The sequence below is a fragment of the Gobio gobio genome (genome assembly GCF_949357685.1).
Source record: "Gobio gobio genome assembly, chromosome: 8".
Lineage (NCBI taxonomy): Eukaryota > Metazoa > Chordata > Actinopteri > Cypriniformes > Gobionidae > Gobio > Gobio gobio.
The window spans coordinates 46,861,725-46,883,740 of record NC_137114.1 but is presented as its reverse complement, the minus strand read 5'-3'; the positions used below and the strand labels follow the sequence as shown (position 1 = coordinate 46,883,740).

General features: G+C 40.2%; 1 protein-coding gene across 1 annotated transcript; it reads right to left on the bottom strand.

Moving 5' to 3' along the window:
• Positions 1–376: 376 nt before the first annotated feature.
• LOC307129913 (uncharacterized protein) lies at positions 377–20,785 on the bottom strand. Its single transcript, XM_079822716.1, has 3 exons — positions 20,667–20,785; positions 14,278–14,526; positions 377–1,411 (listed from the first exon to the last, which is right to left on the bottom strand). The coding sequence occupies exons 2-3, from the start codon at positions 14,360–14,362 to the stop codon at positions 486–488; spliced, it is 1,011 nt and encodes a 336-aa protein (XP_079678842.1). The 5' UTR covers positions 14,363–14,526; positions 20,667–20,785; the 3' UTR covers positions 377–485.
• Between the last annotated feature and the right edge of the window lie 1,231 nt (positions 20,786–22,016).

Here is a 22,016-nt window from a genome sequence, read left to right as displayed (position 1 = left end):
GTGAGAGCCAGAAATATTGCTGTTTTGTAGGTGACCAAATACTTATTTTCCACCATAATTTGCAAATAGATTCTTTAAAAATCAGACAATGTGATTTTCTGGATTTTTTTCTCATTCTGTCTCTCATAGTTGAAGTGTGCCTATGATGAAAAGTACAGGCCTCTCTAATCTTTTTACGTGGGAGAACTTGCACAATTGGTGGCTGACTAAATATTTTTTTGCCCCACTGTATATGAAATCAATCCGCCGGCACTGCCGTCTCCAAACTCAGGTAAACTCTGTCTTTGTTCGTAACCATTCCTCAAGCCTGAGCTTAAGTCGACTTGTGTACCGCTGACTGACGGAAGATAGTTATTTTAGTCTATAAAGTTTTAAATATGGATATTTTTTATACATAAACGCACCACTTCACTTCAGAAGGCTTTTACGAAGCCATTTTTCATTTTTGGGTGAACTAACCTTTTAATTTAGATGATTTTGTGCTTTCAGGAACAACATTTTCTCATATGAGCATGAAGTCTTGATAAATGTCTGAAACTCTTCTCACACTGAGTGCAGTGGTACAGCTTCTCTTCAGTATGAACTCGCTCATGTGATTTCAGGTTTGCAGACCGATTGAAACTCTTGTCACAATATGAGCACTTGAAAGGTTTTTCTCCAGTGTGAATTCTTTGGTGTAGTTTCAAATGACTAGATGTAGTAAAACTCTTCTCACAGTCACAACACACATGATCTCTCACTTCATCATGTGTTTTCTGGTGCAGTTTAAAACTCTTCAGCCGTGAATAACTCTTTCCACAGAGAGAACACACATGAGGTCTCTCACCTGAATGAACTATCAGGTGTTTTTTTAGTTCTGATGATGAAATAAAATCTTTTCCACACTGATCACAGTTAAATATTTTTTTCCCAGAGTGACGGAGCAGATGATCCCTGAGACCTGATGTTTGAGAAAAACTCTTTCCACACTGAGTGCATGTATACGGTTTCTCTCCAGTGTGAACTCTTTGGTGCCGTTTCAGATGACTAGATGCAGTAAAGCTCATCCCACAGTCAGAACACACATGATCTCTCACTTCATCATGTGTTTTCTGGTGCAGTTGAAAACTGTCCAGTTGTGAAAAACTCTTTGCACAGAGAGAACACACATGAGGCTTCTCATCTGAATGAACTATCAGGTGGTTTTTTAGATCTGACGATACAATAAAACCTTTGCCACACTGATCACAGTTAAATGTTTTTTCTCCAGAGTGAATGCGCAGATGAACACTGAGATCTGATGCTTGAGTAAAATTCTTTCCACACTGAGAGCAGGTGTGCAGCTTTTTGTCTTTTGTTTCTTGAGTTTTGAAGTCACAGAGTTTCTTCATGTCATTTAGTTTGTGTTGTTGCTCCTTCTCTTCCATCTGATCTAAAATAAACATATAAAGTAGTCAGAATCAGTTCAATGAGATTAAATGTCTAAATTAAAAACACTCAGCAGAAAACAAAACAGTCTGTGTGAGCATGGCCGTCGGAACCATTGTATGTGCTTTATTTTAAATTTTTGAATATTTTCTTAATTTTTATTGAAAATAGATGCGTTTTCGATCTATTATGTGATGGGAAAAGGGAATAGAGCGAGTTCTGCAAAAGGCGTATTCAAACCTCAGGTCGATTTGCGTCAAATAATTATTTTTGATCATTATTAAAGGGGCTTTCTGTAAAATGGAAACCCAGTGATTGAACTAGGCACTGCAATCCAAATTCAAAATCAAGCGCTTTTTGACAGCTGACCAATGACAAGTAGCAAGACCTGAAAGTGGAGAAGGTGCCTATCTCTATATATATATATTTTAGTCTACAATAAAACGAAATGTCATAAAACACAACCCTGCCTCTTTTCGTTTACATTTAAAACAATATTAAACATATTAATATGTGGTTCAGACAAATGTGCATATAGCCTAAATGACAAAATAACACCAACATTTTCCTATTTACATGTTGTGATGTGTATAGTTACATTGTGTACTAAGACCGACAGAAAAATGGCTAGGCACTATATGATGTTTTATAAACAAGGTTCGGGAGAAGCACGTTCAGATAATTGACACAGGTGGAGAGCACTCAACAATAGAGGTATATAAACACGCAGCAGTCCTACCTCCGTTTGTTGACAGCTCTCAGTCTTTACTTACAAATGTATAAGCTACCTTAAAAACCCCTTTCGGCCGCTTCCATCAGCATTCACGTTAAAATTATATTTGCTTTTCCCGAGATTTAATTGTGTCTTTGACACGATCCACAATCAATTCTGTCTTCTAGCAATTCTAATCGATTCACAAACTTCAATAATCGATGTTCTAAAGGATATTAATAACGTGCGTTTCGAAACCATGACGACAGACTCGGTGGTGAGAGCAGCGCTCGGACAGTGTAAAGAGTGCACAGACTTGCAAGTTGCAACAGGGAGAACTACAACAGTTCCTGTCTTAAGATAATTGTTACCGGCAGACATCAAGCTTTTCTTGCGGTCGTGCTGTCTCTACATGTCTACGTTGTCTACTAAAACAGATAGGTGCACACACGAGAAGTGTTTCATTATGAACACACGCGGTTGCCGTGATGATAAACGATAAATACACTTGCTGTTAAAGCGAGTGAATGCATCGTGAGAACAAATCACTAAAATGATGGCTGCAACAGCGCATATTACACCAAACAATCAGCCACTAGTAGGAACCAGCTGATAATCATCTGCTTTTGATTCAATACTTCTCAACTTGACGTTCACATAAGCTCGATCACATGGCTCGACACAGTGCGGCCATACTCGCTTTTGCGACTATAAATAGATGTGCAAACCACAACGTATTTTTGAACACCCGTTTCTCTGGCTAATTTTCTCCACCTCCACAGCAGTGCTTCTCTTTCTGCTCCCACAGGAGCTCAGTTTCTCTGGCTAATTTCTCCACTGTCACAGCAGTGCTGTTCCTTCTGTTCCCACAGAAGCTCAGTTTCTCTGGCTAATTTTATCCACACAGCAGTGCTGTTCCTTTTGTTCCTGCAGGAGCTCAGGTTCTCAGGCTCATTTCTACACTGCCAAAGCAGTGCTTTTCTTTCTGCTCCCACAGGAGCTTTGTTTCTCTGGCTAATTTTCTCCACTGCCACAGCAGTGCTGTTCCTTTTGTTCCCGCAGGAGCTCAGGTTCTCTGGCTAATTTTCTCCACGGACAATGCAGTAATGTTCCCCCCCAGACCAGTGACTTACTCAACAACATCTTGCCTGCAGGTTAACCCCTCCTCCCTACCCTGTATTTTGTATATTTTCCGTGGCTGCGCCCATGCCCGCATTAAATGTCCAGTGTATTTAAATAGTTTTGAAAAGTTTCCACGCAGCGAGAAAGCGGTGAGTTTCCACGCAACGAGAAAGCGGTAAATTTCCTCGCAACGAGAAAGCGGTAAGTTTCCATGCAGCGAGGAAGTGAATAGTGTCAATGCAGTGGGAACGCGGTACATTTCCACACAAAGGGCCCTATCTTGCACCCAGCGCAATTGACTTTGTACACCGACGCATGTGTCATTCCTATTTTGCACCCGCGCAAAGCGCGCTTTTCCCTCCACAGAAGCACGTCGCTAAACTAGTGAATGAACTTGCGCTACCTGGGCGGTTCAGCGCAAAAAAGGAGGCGTGTTCCGGCGCAAACAATCCCTGGTGCTATTTTGCTGTTCCATTAAACAATTGCGCCACTGACCAGAAAAAACCTAGTCTAAAGTCAGTGGCGCGTTGCGCGTTGTTCATTATGCTATTTTAAGGGCGCATGCTTGACCATAATGTATAGCGTGCACAACGCGCATACACTTTGCTCATGTAACCTACACAGATGCAACAGTTATTTTTGCAAATCATAAATTGTTACACTAAAAAAATATTAACACATGAGTTGACGGAAATCATTGTGGTGTGCCACGAAGATGTGAAAAAATAGGTATAAATCTAGCTTACAAATGATTCAGGCTAATTGTAATAATTAAGGATAAGACCTGTTTGCCCAATATAGTGGCAAGACATATATGTATATAAGGACATCTGACAAATTGGTTTGTCCGTCAAGAACCAGGAAAAAAAATCGACTGAAAAACTGAAAAAACTGAAAGACTGAAAAAAAAAGACTGTGAAATCACCTTTACCATAATGTACAACATTACAACTTCACTTCTCTGTCTTTCAATGCTCTTACAAGCACACCAGTCTCCTCGGCTGTGAACCGCTCCTGGCGTGCGCCTGGTAAATACGCCATAATAATAGCAATCCATAATGGAACTTGCGCACCTGCTTTTAAAGGGAATGTTGGATGACGCTCGGATTGGTTTATTCACGTTACGCCCAAACCACACCTATGAATAATGAAGCTACTTCAGACCAACCCATTTTAGATTTGCGCCGGGCGCAAGAGCCATTTATCCCGCAAGGAAAATAGCAACAGCGCCGAGACCCGCCCACAAAGTTACTTGCGCTTCGCGCGTTGACACTTGCGTTTCAGATTGTTAAAATAGGGCCCAAAGAGAAAGCGGTAAGTTTCCATGCAGCGAGGAAGTGAATAGTGTCAATGCAGTGGGAACGCGGTACATTTCCACACAAAGAGAAAGCGGTAAGTTTCCACACAGCAAGAAAGTGGAAAGTTTCCACGCAGCGAGAAAGCGGTACATTTCCACGCAACGAGAAAGCGGTAAGTTTCCAAGCAGCAAGGAAGTGAATAGTGTCAATGCAGTGGGAACGCGGTACATTTCCACACAAAGAGAAAACGGTAAGTTTCCACGCAGCGAGGAAGAGGAAAGTTACCACCCAGCGAGGAAGCGGAAAGTTTCAAGCAGTAAATCAGTGGATAGTTGTCCGCGCCGCAAGATAGTGGATAGTTGCCCACGCAGTAAGATGGCGGATAGTTGCCCACGCAGTAAGATACTGGATAGTAGCACACACAGTAAGATGGTGAATAGTCTCCTCAAGCGAATAACTTTCGAATAACTTTTTGAATAACTTTTTGATTACTACGCAGGAATGAGACTATAATTTCTAGCCATATCAGTCTAGAAAATCGCAACTTTTCTTTTCCCGTCGGTCTTAGTACACAATGTAACTATACACATCACAACACATAAATAGGAAAAGGTTGGCGTTATTTTGTCACTTACTGAGCAGTAGGCTAGCTGGAGCCATTTACCTCCAGTCTTTGTGCTAAGCTAGGCTAGCAGTGGGTGCGTCAGACAGAGTTATGGCACGCACGGAGATGAGAATAGTATGTAAGGACTTATCTAACTCTGGGGGATACGGTGAATAAGCTAAAGTCCCAAAAAGACGCTGTGCTCCTTTAAACATTCTTTTTGTGGCTTAACATTCACAGACACTACTATATATTGCGACTTTGAAGTGTACTGATCTACGTTTGATTTATTCATCAAAACTTTGACAAAATTCGTGACATTCCATGTTATGCAGTAAATTCCATATTTATGACTGGATTCCATCTGCGTTTTCCTTATTGCAGAAATTAATCCTTATGAAAGTTATTTAGTCAAGAGTAGTGAGCGATTTCTTTGGTTGGTCTTTTGTTGTTTGATTAACATTAAAACACAGACATCAGCACAACAGGAATATATTTCCCACGTCTAGTAAAATTATGTGGTTTTGTTTCATTAATACAGTGTATACTTTTTTCTTGATTTCCCCCAAAAGAATGGAAGTGATCTGTGACAACATGCCCCATAGGTGAGGTTCATTGTAACATGACCGAATGACAGCTAAAATTGTATCTGATATAATCAAAAAAAATATCTGAGACAAACTAAAATATTTTGTCAATAAAATAAAATTATTAACTTTTTAAAATAAAATAATGGCATTTTTTTAATCATTAAAAATATACACATTTTTGAGTTTGACAACAAACACATCACTAAATACAGCTATACAGCATAGTTAAAAACATAATAATTAATAATTTCTGAACATTGACTCTCAGTCATTATTCACCCTTTTCTCATGGTTTCTCAAAAGAATTCATAAAAATATAGAATATAATAGGGACTCATTGTAACACAGTGTAACAACGCACCCCATATGCGCAAATAGGATTTAAACCGCGGCTCATGTCTTCTGCTGGTTAGATAAGCATTAAAGAACGATCTCAACTGTTAAATAACAGATACAGGTGCATCTCAATAAATTAGAATGACGTGGGAAAGTTCATTTATTTCAGTAATTCAACTTAAAAGGTGACACTAATATATTATATATACTCATTGCATGCAAAGTGAGATATTTCAAGCCTTTATTTGTTATAATTTTGATGGTTACGGCTAAAAGCTTTTGAAACCTCCAAATCAAATTATCAGAAAAGGTTCAGTATTGTAGGTGAAAAGTGTAACACTAATACGCTAATTAATCCAAAACATCTGCAAAGCCTTTAAATGGTCTCTCAAGCCGCGTTTCCACCGCAGGAACTTTACCCCGGAACCAGGAACTTTGGGGGGGAACTCGGTGTGTTTCGACCGCAGGAACCAGGGTCTAAAGGAAGTTCCGGGTAAATATTTCCCCCTCCAAACGGCCCTGCTTGCGAGGTGGGACTTTTCAAAAGTTCCCGAACTTTCGGGGGTGGGACTTGGGCGCTGAACATGCTGATTGGTTGAGCTCTCGCAGCTATTTTTTTTCCCACCGCCATATTTACAAGTCTTTTGCGAGGTGGGTTCCGTGGGTTTTGCGTTCAGTAAATATTTTTTTTGCAACAATGGAGTTCAACAAAAAATTCGACCGATGGACCGACGACGAGGTTCAGGCTTTATTGAGCATATAAGCGGAGGAGGACATCCAGCGGGAACTGGAAACTGTGACCCGCAATGAAAAGGTATAACGTTACCTGAAGATATCGACTCGGTTCCAGTCACACTGGAAAACAGTGCAGAGAGAAGTTGAAGAAATTAAGACAAGATTACAAGAAATAAAGGATCATAACAACCGGAGCGGTTCCGACCGGCGTATCAACAAGTGGTATGACCGCCTGGACGCGTTGTTGGGACACAGACCGTCCTTTTCTAGGGCAGCGGTAACGAAAGACTCGGCTAATGCGTTGTTGGAAACCATCCAGGAATCCGAGTGGGTTGAAGGTAAATATATCATCTTGGTATCATCTATTAAACTCGTTGCAGTGTTTAAACACGTTGCAGTCACTTTTTTCAACGTGCTTTTCCAGACGTAACGAGTGGCCCTGATGAATCGCAGGCAACGGAGACCAGCGTGTTTTCCCCCGCGGTCACCAGTACACGTTAGCCCTCGTCCCGTGTCTCCTGCCGAAACACACACATGCCAGAGGTATAAAGCTGACAAAATGTGTATATATTTAAAAACTGATGTGTAATCCTTAATGGTTTTGTTGTTTTTAATTGTAAACTTAAATTGCACACTGGGCATTGTTCAAGCTGGGCAAACAATTGTTCATTATTTGTAGTGAAAACACTTTAAATAATTAATTGATGGTTTCTATTGTTTCATGGTTGCCTTGTGTATTAATTTCCATGTGTTTCTGTGCAATTTTTCTACTTAGGGAAAAGGAAAAGGGACTGTGACTTTCTTGATGCACTGAGGGACATGGAGGATGCTGACCGGCCGTCCTGCAGCATGGACAAGAACAGCGAGACCAATATATTCAGCTGTTACTGGAGAGCCAGGCCGAGGAGAGATGAGGAGGCAAGAGCTGGCATTCCACCAGTCAGAAGCGGAAGAAAGCAGACGGCAGCAGAGGGACTTTCAGGCCGGGTTTCTGTCTGTTCTTGGACAGTTTGTCCAGTCGTTCAAGAAGTAGCCACAATGACCAGCCGCTTGAATGAAGCATTTGCTCTACCACATTTGTACTTTATATATTGTACGTGTTGGCTCAGCTCTTGGACAGGTTCCTGAAAAATACACTTTTTTATATATTGTTGTTTTCACATTTTATATTTTCATTTTATTGTTCTAGTAATTTATTTGTCTTTGCACACTTTTATTTTAATTTTGTAAGAACTAATCTGTCTAAAATAAAGTAAAATGTGTAAAATGTCACTGTGTCTTTAATTTCCACATTCTAACTATATAACCACATTCTAATTGTATTCATATAGTGTAGGAAGCAAATAAAAGGGCTGCTGCTCGCAAGTCTTTCTGAATATGCACATAAACATATCTAGAAAACCCAAATATTATATTTTTAAATGTATAACTACCGGTATGTGAATGTCGTATAATAACTTATAACCACAACTTAAGTGAAGCCATAAGTGTGGTCCTGCTTCATTTCAAATTTGAGGAAGAAATCTCTAAAATTATGCATTTAATGAAGCATATTGTAATACTAGTCATGTGAACAATTTTTTTGTGAATGTTAAGAGATGTTATTGTGATAAAAAATAAAATACTTGCAGTCTAGTACCTAATCTTTCAACTGCTTAATTCAGTCTATTGTTTTCATTCAATTCACTTTTCACACATCTGTCATAACTGAAACCTCATTATCCTTTTATAGAAAATGTTTTGTTTTGGAATTGAGCTATTACAACACATTCAGATTTTGGATTGCCCATCATCCCATTTTGCATTAAAATGGTCAAACCAGGTGAAAGTGCACGTTTAAATAAGCAGTGTTGGTAATGTGTGTACATAATCAGCAAAAGCAGCGCTGCTTGCATCACCTACACTTGTTATTGTTGCAGACAGTATCGCGCAAAAGTGATTACTGTCCGTCGGTAACTAAGCAGTCGCGCGCATTCTCACGTCATCGGACTAATTTGCCTAATCTCCCCGGTACTTTAGACCGCGGTGGAAACGCAGATTGTAGCAGGTCTGGGGGAGAAAAAGTTCCTGGGAAAAAAGTTCCTGGTACAAATAGTTCCGGGTAATTTCGGTGGAAACGCGGCTTCAGTCTGGTTCAGTACAAATCACAATCATGGGGAAGAGACTGCTGACATGACAGTTGTGCAGAAAACCATCATTGACAGCCTCCACAAGGAGGGCAAGCCTCAAAAGGGAATTGCAAAAGAAATCGGATGTTCTCAAAGTGCTGTAACAAAGCACATTAATAGAAAGTTAAGTGGAAGGGAAAAGTGTGGAAGAAAAAGGTACTCAAGCTGCAGGGATGACCGCAGCCTGGAGAAGATTGTCAGGAAAAAGCCATTCAAATGTGTGGGGGAGCTTCACAAGGAGTGGACTGAGGCTGGAGTTACTGCATCAAGAGCCAGAACACACAGACGGACATGGGCTTCAAATGTCGTCAAAAGTGTCTTTCATGGGCTAAAGAAATAAAGAAGTGGTCTGTTGCTCAGTGGTCCAGTCCTCTCTGCAAATTTTGCATATCTTTTGGTCCAAACCAAGGCCCCAGAGTCTGGAGGAAGAATGGAGAGGCACACAGTCCAAGAAGCTTGAAGTCCAGTGTGAAGTTTCCACAGTCTGTGTTGGTTTGGGGAGCCATGTCATCGGCTGCTGTTGGTCCGCTTTATTAAGTCCAGAGTCAACGCACCCATCTACCAGGACATTTTAAAGCACTTCATGCTTCCTTCAGAAGACAAGCTTTATGGAGATGCTGACTTCATTTTCCAGCAGGACTTGGAACCTGCCCACTAGGGATGTGACGGTGAGGAAATTTTCCCACCAGTTAATTGATGTGTGACAACACCGGTAATACCGGTATCAACGGCGGAGGCTTTCAAATCACTAATTCTATCTAACCGAAAGTAACATGCACACGACCGCTCTGAACTGAAAACGCGCCAGTGCGCACACACCGTGAATGACAGCTCGTCTGTAAATGCGCGCTCTGTGAGGCCATGGGTGCATCTCAATCAGTTCCCTAGTTCAGTAGTCAGGGCACTGATCAAGCATTGATCAGTCTATGATTGAGATGCACGCCATGAATGAATAACAGTTCGTCCGTAAAGCCTTGTTTATACTCGGTGCGCGCGGCAAAAATAAATGCGCGCAGTCAGTGTGGCGCGGAGGCTCGCACTGCGGAGCCAGGCGAAAGTAAACAATGCGCGCTCTGTGCGGCCGTGCACATTTTACTTTCGGTTTTGAATTAGCGCCAATTCGGCTGCGGGTTGCTTGAATTGTGGGTTCATTAGCCTATTATTTTTAATGAAAAACACAACAACAAAACAAATGACAAACTCCATTAAATAGGCGCTTTTACGTTTCGCTTTGAAACCAAATCTTCCGCGATAATCTCAGTCAGCTCCTCACTCTTAAATCTGATGAATGACTCCTGCCGCTGCCGAGACTCACGGTCGGATCCTGCTTTATTAAGCAGATACGTTCAGTTTTTAATTGTATTGTCTGTTCTCTAACTGAACTAAATTATTTTATTACTATAAAAAAAACCAAAAAGACGGTGGGCGGTGCCACGGTGGGCAAGTGATGTAACCGGTGTTGAGTCTGGACACCGGTAACACCGGCAACACCGACTATCGTAGCAAGCCTACTGCCCACACTGCCAAAAAGTACCAAAACCTGGTTCAATGACCATGGGATTACTGTGCTTAATTAGCCAGCAAACTCACCAGGCCTGAACCCCATAGAGAATCCATGGGGCATTGCCAAGAGAAAGATGAGACATGATGCAGAAGAGCCGAAGGCCGCTATTGAAGCATCCTGGTCTTCCATAACACCTCAGCAGTGCCACAGGCTGATAGCATCCATGCCACGCCGCATTGAGGCAGTGATTCATGCAAAAGGGGGCCAAACCAAGTACTGAGTACATATTGGGGGTGGGCGATATAGCCTCAAAATTATATCACGATATTTCAAGAATATTTGCGCTAACGATATTTATGACGATATAGAAAAAAAAATTTATGGAACAAAGTTTTATTGGTTATTGCAGCTGGTAGGCAGCAGCATTTATTAGTGCAAACAAAACCGTAACATAACATTTTAGTTTAACAATAATGTAATTTATGCCATGGTCTGTCTGAATATTTGATTCTAATTGGCTGGAAAGTGTGCAATAAAATCGTTTAATGCACAGGTAGTTCCAAGTCAGATGAATCCTTGTTCTATATTAATGCGCTGTTTTCATTTCAGGTGTGTTTAGACGGAGCACTGTAATTGGTTTAAAAGTCTGAAAGTCCGAATGAAAATGCTGCATATAAACACTGCTTTCATAAGGATACACTAATATTTCTGACGTGTAAAACTTTTTATTTTGTAACAAGTTATGAAGATAATGTTGAAATGACACAGACATAGCCTGGCTACGCCATCTCATCTGACAGCGTTTGTCCCAGGCACTTTCTACTTCAACTGCGCCTGACAGAAGAATTTATTTTTCTGAGGTGTTTCTTACAGCAACACCAGATAGGTTTAGATAAAGTCTCGTGTAAACTGTCCACAGAATCGTTCAATCGGAATGATTTTAATCGGAATGACATAAAAGTGTGCATGTAAACGGGACTATTGAAGCGCGAACACACACACACACGCACTCAGAGAGCAGAGATCGCGCTGCACATTCATGAGCACAGAAACTTATATATTTAGCAATAAAATAGCTAAGTTACTGGATCACTACATTATATTTCTCAGCAACAATGGGGTTACATCGCTATTTTTCAGTAATAAACGCACATCTTCATTAAGAGAGACGCTGAACAGATGCAGTCACACAGGTACGAATCTCTCTCTCTCTCTCTCTCTCTCTCTCTCTCTCTAATCCAAATAAATGCTATAATCCATCCATTCAAATAAATGTAATCTTACACACTACTTTATCTCTGTGTCAGATTCAAAGAAGGCAGAATGTTAGATCTAACGAGCCGTAACTGACGAAAATAACTGTCAATATTTCCCTTTCGGTCAAATATTGCGCTGCAAACATCAATAGCAGCTTTAAGTTGTCAATGTTTAGTCAGTCGTCAAGAGGGCTGACCTCTTGTAACCAAGTAGCTCCCTTTTTAGGTACTAAATCGTTATCGGAGGCTGACATGCTGCTCTTCGTGTATACTCTGACAGGTGTTGTTGTTGTGCGCGCCAGGGAACGTAAATGCGCCATACACCATCGAGCCGCTATATCATTGATATTGCGATATGACACTTTTTTTATTATGTAAAATTTATACCAGTATTATCGTGGACGGTATGATATGGCACACCCCTAGTACATATGCATGATTATACTTTTCAGAGGGCCTACATTTCTGTATTTAAAATCCTTTTTTTATTATTGTTTTAATGTACTATTCTAATTTTCTGAGATTTTGATTTTGGGGTTTTCATAAGCTGTAAGCCATAATCATCAAAATTATAACAAATAAAGGCTTGAAATATCTCACTTTGAATGTAATGAATCTATACAGGTGCTGGTCATATAATTAGAATATCATCAAAAAGTTTATTTATATCACTAAGTCCATTCAAAAAGCGAAACTTGTATATTATATTAATTTATTACACACAGACTGATGTTTCAAATGTTTATTTCTTTTAATTTTGATGATTGTAATAGACAACTAACGAAAATCCCAAATTCAGTATCTCAGAAAATTAGAATATTACTTAAGCCAGACCAATACAAAGAAAGGATTTTTAGAAATCCTCAGAAGACTTCAGAACACACAGTGGACCAACACCAGCAGATGACATTGCACCCCAAACCATCACTGACTGTGGAAACTTTACACTGGACCTCAAGCAACGTGGATTGTGTGCCTCTCCTCTCTTCCTCCAGACTCTGGGACCCTGATTTCCAAAGGAAATTCCAAATTCACTTACATCAGAGAACATAACTTTGGACCACTCAGCAGCAGTCCAGTCCTTTTTGTCTTTAGCCCAGGCGAGACGCTTCTGACGCTGACACAAGGAATGCGACAGCTGAAACCCATGTCTTGCATATGTCTGTGCGTTGTGGTTCTTGAAGCACTGACTCCAGCTGCAGTCCACTCTTTGTGAATCTCCCCACAAATTTTGTGTCTTGCCCTGCTTGTGCAAGGTGTCAATGGTCGTCTTTTGGACAACTGTCAAGTCAGCAGTCTTCCCCATGATTGTGTAGCCTACAGAACTGACTCAGTGGTCAAGTCCTCTCTGCAGACTGAGAGACCATTTAAAGGCCTTTGCAGGTGTTTTGAGTTAATTAGCTGATTAGAGTGTGGCACCAGGTGTCTTCAATATTGAACCCTTTCACAATATTCTAATTTTCTGAGATACTGAATTTGGGATTTTCCTTAGTTGTCAGTTATAATCAAAATTAAAATAAATAAACATTTGAAATATATCAGTCTGTGTGTAATGAATGAATATAATATACAAGTTTCACTTTTTGAATGGTATTACTGAAATAAATCAACTTTTTGATGATATTGTAATTGACCAGCACCTGTATAATATATTAGTTTCACCTTTTAAAGTTGAATTACTGAAATAAATGAACTTTTCCATGATATTCAAATTTTTTGAGATGCCCCTGTATAAGATTAAAATAATTTCAGATTTGTCTTATTTTAAATAAACACAAAAAAACTGAGATGAAAAATAAACTTAAGTAAGAAATTTACTTTTGCAATGATTAAATAAATGTTCAGTAATATCTTTTTCATTTTGCCGCAATTTTTTTCTCTAAATAATGTTGATATGGCAACTAGTAAATACACTAAGTTTCGTCATCCTGGCACGTGTGGAAAGTTTTAAAGCATGTGTGTTACAACAAGAGTTTGGTTGTGCCCCGTGCTCCCCTACATTAAAATCTTAGATTATGCAGCAGACATTATACAGCCCAGTGCCTTCACGCAGTTCATTAATAAACCATCGGTTTGATGTATCTGCCTTTTTCATCCTATAGCCGATATGCCAATGGTTGTAAATCAATTAAAAATCGGCCGATAAATATCAGCGGCCAATACATCGGTGCATCTCTAAATCTTACTTATTGTTCATTTCAACATTTGCAAAAGTTTTATTTGTTAACATCTGTTAAGTAATGTGAACCAACAATGAACAGCTGGATTTAATTTTCACAAAGTGTCATTCCAACCAATTTTGCATTAACAAAGATGAATAAATATTGTAATAAATGTGTTGTTGATTGTTAGTTCATACATTAACTAATGTTAACAAATGAGACCTTATTGTAAAGTGTTAAAGTATCTTTAATGTGCAAAGGTCAGTTCTGACATTCACTATGATTAAAACTGATAAAATATGATCATTTATCATCCATATACTGATTATTATTTCACAGCTACTAAAGCAGTCAATAATGAAGAATCAAGAATGGACACCAACCTATTTGTTCCTCAGTATCTTCATGTTTTATTCTGGATGGTTCTGGATAACTCATGTCTTCAATCTCCTCTTTAATAAACTCCATCTTTAACAGTCACACAGATTTTAGCTGCTACACCTGGAGTTTGTCCTTCTCTTGTAGGATGATGTGAATATTCCCAGTATTTATTGGTGAATTGTTGTGGGAGGGGCTTCACTGCAGGTGTGAACTGTGATCACTGTGAGATACTGACGCCCACAGGACCAGATCTGGAGAAATCAAAGATAAGTTACTGAATTTACACTGAATTACCAGAGTTGACCAGACCTGTTAATATTTTTTTCTGAAGAAAGAAAAAACATAAATATTGACGAAAGCCAAAATATTAAATGTCATGGATGTATATTTACTCAATATGTGTATCAATATGACAATTTTCACCAGAGATTTGGAGCCAAATTAAAGGAGGGTAAAAATGACTTTAAGATGGCAGCTTAAGGCCCGGGTATACTTCTCTTACCGCGCCCGGACGCGTCACGCGCGCAGCCCTGTCCGCGCGTCTTTCAAAGTATACTACACAACGGATGCGCTCGGATGATCGCGTTCGACACATGCGCAGTAAAAAATGTCTATGCTCTACCAGACATCGGAGGGCAGCACTGAGTCCTGTCATCAACGGGACATTCGCTGGGCATGATCGGAGAAGAACTGTAGTGCATCCACCATTGCAACATAGTTGGGAAGAAACACTGAAGAATCAAAAATTCTCTCTTTTTTTTCCAAGCGTGTTGTTTTTAAACCGGTCTTTGCACACTCTTCTTCGACGGCTGAACACTGTGCTCAATACTGTGTTTATTGCCACCTAGTGGACTCTTCTGTACTGCTGGCGCATGCGCTGTTGCACGCGGACCGTCCGCGCGGTCACAAAATTTGGGCTGCGCACGGACGGGGTGTGCGGCCGGCCGCGAGCCCTCCGAATGACGAAAATTACGTCATGCGGGCGGTGCACGAACGCAGACGGCCGAAGTATACCCGGGCCTTTAATCTTCATTTTAAAGGTCCATATGGTAAAATGCCAGCGATATGGAGATCTTAATGTGGTTCCATGAGTAAATTGGTCAATTGTATACATTTTCAGTAGGGGTGGGAGAAAAGGTTGATGCATCGATGCATCGTGATTCGTTATCCAACGATTCAGAATCGATTCTCAAAAATTCAGAATCGATTCTGAGTTCAAGTCAAACGGCCACTTCACCACTGTGCGCGCGCGCGCGTGAGGTCACCGGACAAACAGAACAACCCATTGATAGACGAACGGTCATATGCTGGTGAATTGGCTTAATTTAAGATAAAATGGACAAACTACGACCTGCTCAGGGGCGTCGCACCCGTGGAGACACTTTTCCCGGTGAGAGGGTTCAACACCTGCACGTTTTATGCAGTTTTTCCGCAGCACAAACGCCTTACAGCAGTCGCTCCTCCGTTTCTCTGGCCGCTCTGTGTCTGCGCTCGCTGCGGCTATCTCTCCATTTAAAAAATGTATTTTGCCTATTAAATGCAAAGTTTTTAATTTCAAAAGCATTTCTAAATTAAGTTCATATTTCCAACAAACGAAATTCTGAGCCAAAATAACGAAGTGGTGCTCAAGTAGGCTATACGGCGCTTTCCTTGCCATTAATGCTTAATAACACTCCTATGTCTCCGATGCGGTGGCCGGGACAAAAAGTTTGTAGCTGCAGCTGAGGTAACTAGAGCTGGCAACCCGGTTGCCGAAACACTACTGACTTTGTGATTGGTAGATAGGTGGAGGGTGGGGCTTCAGGCCAAAACACTACATGTCAACATCAACATCAGTTGAGGGCTGCAACTTCACTTTTAAAATGACAATATCCTGGCCGGACTACTGTTGTCAGTGATATAAATATTTGAAATTAACATGATTTCTTAATGTCTAATGACATATCAGGGCGATTTTATGATTAATTGAAATACATTTCTTACATACAGTTCCTTTAATGATTGTTCTTTGCAATTTTTGCATTTGGCTTATGGTTTCATTCAGAGTTTGTTAATCTTGAATATAACTTTGTTAATAAAAGAATTGAAAGAAATCTTTATAATCATTTTTAATATGGCAATACTGTCAAACAGATATTCTAACTAAAAGCAAAACACACAATGGCTCCAATTTTGGTTAAAATATAAAGTTCATGTATTTGCACAGCAGGGTAATTAGTTACCAAAAATGTATGTTAAAGGTCCCATGGCATGAAATTTTCATTTTATGAGGTTTTTCAACATTAATATGAGTTCCCCTTAGGAATGGGCATTTTTGTCAATTTCTCATTTCGATCATCGATAGGTCTCAAAAACGAGTACTCGAGTACTCGGGGGCGGGGCATGTGCAGGGGGCGGGGCATGTCCGTCATTGAGATAATGAAAACTGTTATGAAAATGGTTGTTGACAAATACAAACGTGACATGAAAACGGGTATATGAAAACATGAACATATAAAACAAAAAAATAACTGCTAGATTATGATGCATCAATGTCTTTGAAAAAGAAACATCTTTATAAAATGACTGTCTCAAATAACCAAGTCAGTAATATCGAGCATTGCCTTTGAGCTGAAACTGTGAAATAACACCACCCTGCAGAGCTTGCTAGCTGGTTAATAAACTCAACCAAACGCACCATATATCAATATTAATATGAAGATTATTATGAACCTATTACGACATAAATCAGCACAAAAGGACGTGAATGCGCACGTGAACTTCAGCGTGCTAGATTTTACAGGCGAAGGGTTTGAAATGGAACATTTTGAATGCGCTCTTCCCTTAACAACGCTGATACACGGACAACGAAAGCACACAGAAACAACATTTTATTAAAATCGTGTTCTCATTATAATGCTTTGACAGATTGACTCTGCACATCATGAAATGGAAGCTTCAGCTTAAGTTCTGCCAGGAAGACTTAATCACTTCGTCACTTATTAACTTCATCTCTATCCAATCACGTCTTCATATTTTCTGTATAAAGGTCGTACTTACACATGTTTGAGTTCGCAGATGCCGATGCGACAACAACCTCCACCCTCCCCACCACCACCAGGATGGTTCCGTCCATACCTCAAAAGGGGGGTCGGCTGCGCCCCTGCCTTCATCTTCAGGCAGGGATATGCTGATCCGCTACCCTCGGATTACTAACTATGGACGGGGCCTATGCCAAAACTTTATTATGCTTGCTGGGCTGTTAATAAATGTATGCTTCATTCATCATCCTATCTCGGAGTCTTTCTGGTAGAACTTAATTGTATTATTCATGATCAAAGTGTTTACAGACATCACTGCGCGTTTTCGAACTCATAACGAAAAACAACTTTAAATAAACTATAGGTCTACTGTTAAAAAAATACGATAACAGTATAGCACTGCTGCATTACTAATGTCAATGATTCTGAGAAAGAAATAGCCTATCTAAAAAGAATTTGACTGTCTCTAAACCATAATGTCGAGCATGAAATATGCGTTTGAGCTGAAACTGAAGAGAATGAACAACAGCCGGTATAACGGCAGCGCTTTGCTAGTTTATTAAGCTCAACCAAACGCTTCTTATATTAGATTAACCAGATAGACAACATAAAAGTAATCTTACAACGTGCATCTGCAGACAAGGACGCAAATGCGCACATGAACTTCACGTGCTAGTCTGAGTGTTCTCGCTAGTTTCTCTGTGGAGCAGCTGATACACGGGGAACTAAGCACAGATCATTTACAGCTTTCTAATTTCCATCGTCCTCTCATTATAATGCTATGTAGGCTATGACAGATTGGCGCTGCACATCTTGCACTAACCATTCAATGATCACAGTGATTCCAGACATCACTGCAGTGCACGCCTCAGTTTCACTTTATTTCGCCGCGGTCTGTAGGCGTGCTTTATAACGCTAACCAATCAGACCTCCGGTACCGCGCAAAATGACGCAATAAAAAAGAGGCACTTTTTTTTTTTCAGGGCGATCATCGTTCTCATGATCGATGATCGCTGTCACGTTCGAGTACTCGATTACTCGACCACTGTTGCCCATCCCTAGTTCCCCTAGCCTGAATATTGCCCCCAAGTGGATAGAAATGTTGATCGGTGTAAACCGAGTTCTGGCTGTCTCTCTCTGCCTTTGAGAAAATGACAGGCCAGACGAGCCAATCCTGAAGTCTCCTGGTTTGACGTCCAAGCAGGAACGGTTTCCTCCCTTTCCTCCGCCCAGAGAATTTAACACGCCCATGCAAACGCTCGAGAGATCATGGGTTGTGAATGCTGGCAGTTTCTCAGTGTTTGGATGTACAAATGAAAACAGAAGTCTTTTTTCAGTTCCTTCTGATCTGTGATCAGTGATTTCTGATGTGTAGCTAATTATTTATTATTCGTGCACACAATGCGGCTTCTCTCTCTCCAGACAGAACGGTGTTTTCGTGTTTTCTATCTTGTGAGTCAGTGTTTTTGTACGTCCTCGACGCGTCTATCGGTTCTAAAATGTGCATACAGTCATGAGTTTCTGCTCAACATCGGCCTCACACACGCCGAAGCTCGGGCTGCACTGGCCGGTGGCCTTCAACATCCCCGACCCCCAGTACTGCATCTGGCCCACAGCGGAGGCACCAAACGCAGCGTGAGATTAAGCAGAAGGGGGGTAAGCGTGAGCATATCCGGGCTAGCCAGCCTAGCCCCACAATAAACTGGATTACATTCGATTACTGCTGTTGTGTCTTTGTTTGCGCTGTGTACTCAACGCGCGTCACTGACGCTTTTATTTTATTTTAAAAATAATGCTATTATCAACACTTACTCGTAACTCGTTCATCTCGACAGCTGTAATGGTACTTTGCATGTGTTACAAAGTTGGTAATAATGATGAAGACGGACTCGGCATGACTGGGACTCGTGTTTATTCAGAACTCTCAGATACAAACACAATAAACTCGCGCTGACTGACAGCGCTCTCATAACTCAGTAGTTACTATAAATAACTTTGTTAGCAATCGCTGAGCTCCGTCTCTGGTACATTAGTGATGTCCGGTTCGCGAACGATCTTTCTTTTGAACCAGTTCTTTTTAGTGAACCGAATCAGTTCACCAAATCGGACTGAATCGTTCTAAACGGTTCGCGTCTCCAGTCAGCGCTGATCCATAATTTACTAAAGTTACTAACTTTCTGACATGAGTGACAGTCCCTCCGACTAGAAATAGACTAATAACCTGAAGTATATTCTAGTAACTACAACAGTTCAGACATGCTGAGAACTGATGTGAAGTGAACTCAGGTCCATCCGTCTCTCTGGCAGCAGCTCGTGCATCCTCGTGCCTCGTAGACCAAGTTAAACCACGCCACCTCCGCTCATTTAAAATGCAAAGATGTCAGCCAATCACAACAGTGGGCGTTTTTACTGAAGTCTCACAGCAGACACGCCTCTTGAAGCAGGGCATTCAGCTACAGGGCAAACATCCGTATTGAAAAAATGCCTTTTATTTCTAAATTATGACATTTTATGATGTAAAAGTCATACTAACAATATAAGTACACCTCAGGAAACATTATAAAATAATAGAAAAATGCCATGCCATGGGACCTTTAAGAATCGTTTTGGGAATCGGATCGTTACTCCCAGAATCGGAATCAGATCGAATCGTTAAGTGCCTTAAGATTCCCACCCCTAATTTTCAGTGGTCAAAAACCAAACGTGGGTCACTTTGCATACAGCTGATACTTTTGTCTTTTACAGAGGAATATCTGAACAACAAATAATTTTGAAACTAGAAATGTATCTCGTTTTTATCTATCAACACAATTGCATAGAATATACCGGAGTGCCATAAATATTATTTTTCCAAAGTGTGTGTGCCTGTCACTCTAAAAGTATTAAAGATATGTTGATATCCTTCTATTCTTAATTATTTTAAATGCGTAAAATGGTTGATTTGACATGGAATTACCCTTTAATTACATTTAAATGAAGTGAACATATGATTTCTATCAGGAATATGGAGTATTTTGATGCAAGTTAGATATTAATTGCATTTAAAACAAGGTTTGTTCAACTCAAAGTCTGAGAGAAACAACAGGACCATCATGTTTAACTGAGCTGCTGAAAAGCCTCTTTGTCTCCAAAAGTTCCCTGTTTTCCCCTCATTCATTATGCTGAGGTCTGAGATCTTCTGTAAAGTGGCACATTAAGCACATTTTATTGGTGTAATAGAGTCAGAGTCTGTGAAAAACTCTCTGCCAACATATTATTACACTCTAATAATAAACCAGGACACACAACGCATTTCATTACATTTGTCCTTAAACATGTAAACTCTGGAGCTGATTAATGTTAAACTCTGTAATCTGAGAAACATCTCTCACCTGCAGACTGGAAATATAAGGCATCCGACAGAAAATATTCCACATTTGTCCTTCATTCACGATCGTTAAACAGCGTCGCTTTCAGCTTCAACTGGTCTCAGCACTCGTCCTCCCGTCTCGCGCCTCTCTCTTCTGCGCATGCTCAGTGCGCATCATCTTTCTTAAAGGGGCCGCATATTCTTAAACTTTTTTTTTTCCCCCGCATATTCTTAAACCGGCCCGGTGTTCTGAAATATTCGGTGTCTGAGATCTTCGGTGACACTGGGTGGAGCTTACATGAATATTCACGAGTTTCCTGTTTTGTGTTAAAGCGCCACTGAAAATATTAGTGCACGCTCCTCAGCTTACATAGCCTACAGGTCATGTTCAGCGTTAAACGAAGTTAAGCTCATAATCTAACTGTTATTTATGCACAATAGTTTATATATATATATATATTGTGTTATGTCGTGTCCTTTGTTAGCTGTTTGATATGATTACAGCCAATGATTTGCCAGAGGTGTCATAAACACTAAATGAGCAAAACACTATTTTTATTAAGAATCACTGGGATTGCATGAGTAGACCAAACTTAACATTTACACATTTATGCTTTTGGCAGAGGCTTTAATCCAAAGGGAATCAAACCTTGGCTTGCTAGCGCACGCTCTATTGTTTGAACTACAGGAAACTTTGATTTGTCTGGGATCCCAAGACCCTCTGTAAAGAGTGTGTTTAAATAAAATAGTTTTTACTAATTATGTCATGACTTCTCCTCGTTTGTGAATAAAACTTTTACACAGAATCAGTTGCAATTTTTTTAATCAAAATGAAACTACTCTCATGATTTATCAACACATGGCATAGCAAATATGGCTGAGTACATTACACCAAAAAGTAGGTGGGTGTCTAAAGTGACCCACATTTGATATGGCAAATATGACCTACATAATTAATAATAATTTGGGTCACTTTTGGCAAATATATGGTACAGTTGAGCTATTAGGGCAAATATGCCCTAAATACCATACAAGATCTGATAATTTGGTTGACAATAATACTGTACATCCCAAACATATTCATTACAGTATTAAGAAAGAATGATGAGTGACGTGAGGAACTAATACACACATGATGATAACCTAGATGAAGAACAGCTGTGATGATTAGTGAAGTTCCAAACATAATTTAGGGTGGAGCGAGCCCATCTAATCTTCCAATCAACAGCCAAATGCCAGAGTATATAAACAGCTGCTCAGTCTCAGATGTTCCAGCATCCCACCACCTCCCCAAACTCCACTTTTATCTGAGGTTCCTTGCCCTACATAATAATTTAGTCACTATGGGGGTATATCAGAGCTCAAGTTGAAG

Excerpts from the sequence above, each read along its gene's own strand:
- LOC307129913 (XM_079822716.1), bottom strand. The coding sequence starts at position 14,362 with ATGGAGTTTATTAAAGAGGAGATTGAAGACATGAGTTATCCAGAACCA. Across the intron at positions 1,412-14,277 it reads AGATACTGAGGAACAAATAG|ATCAGATGGAAGAGAAGGAG; the intron begins GTTGGTGTCCAT and ends TGTTTATTTTAG.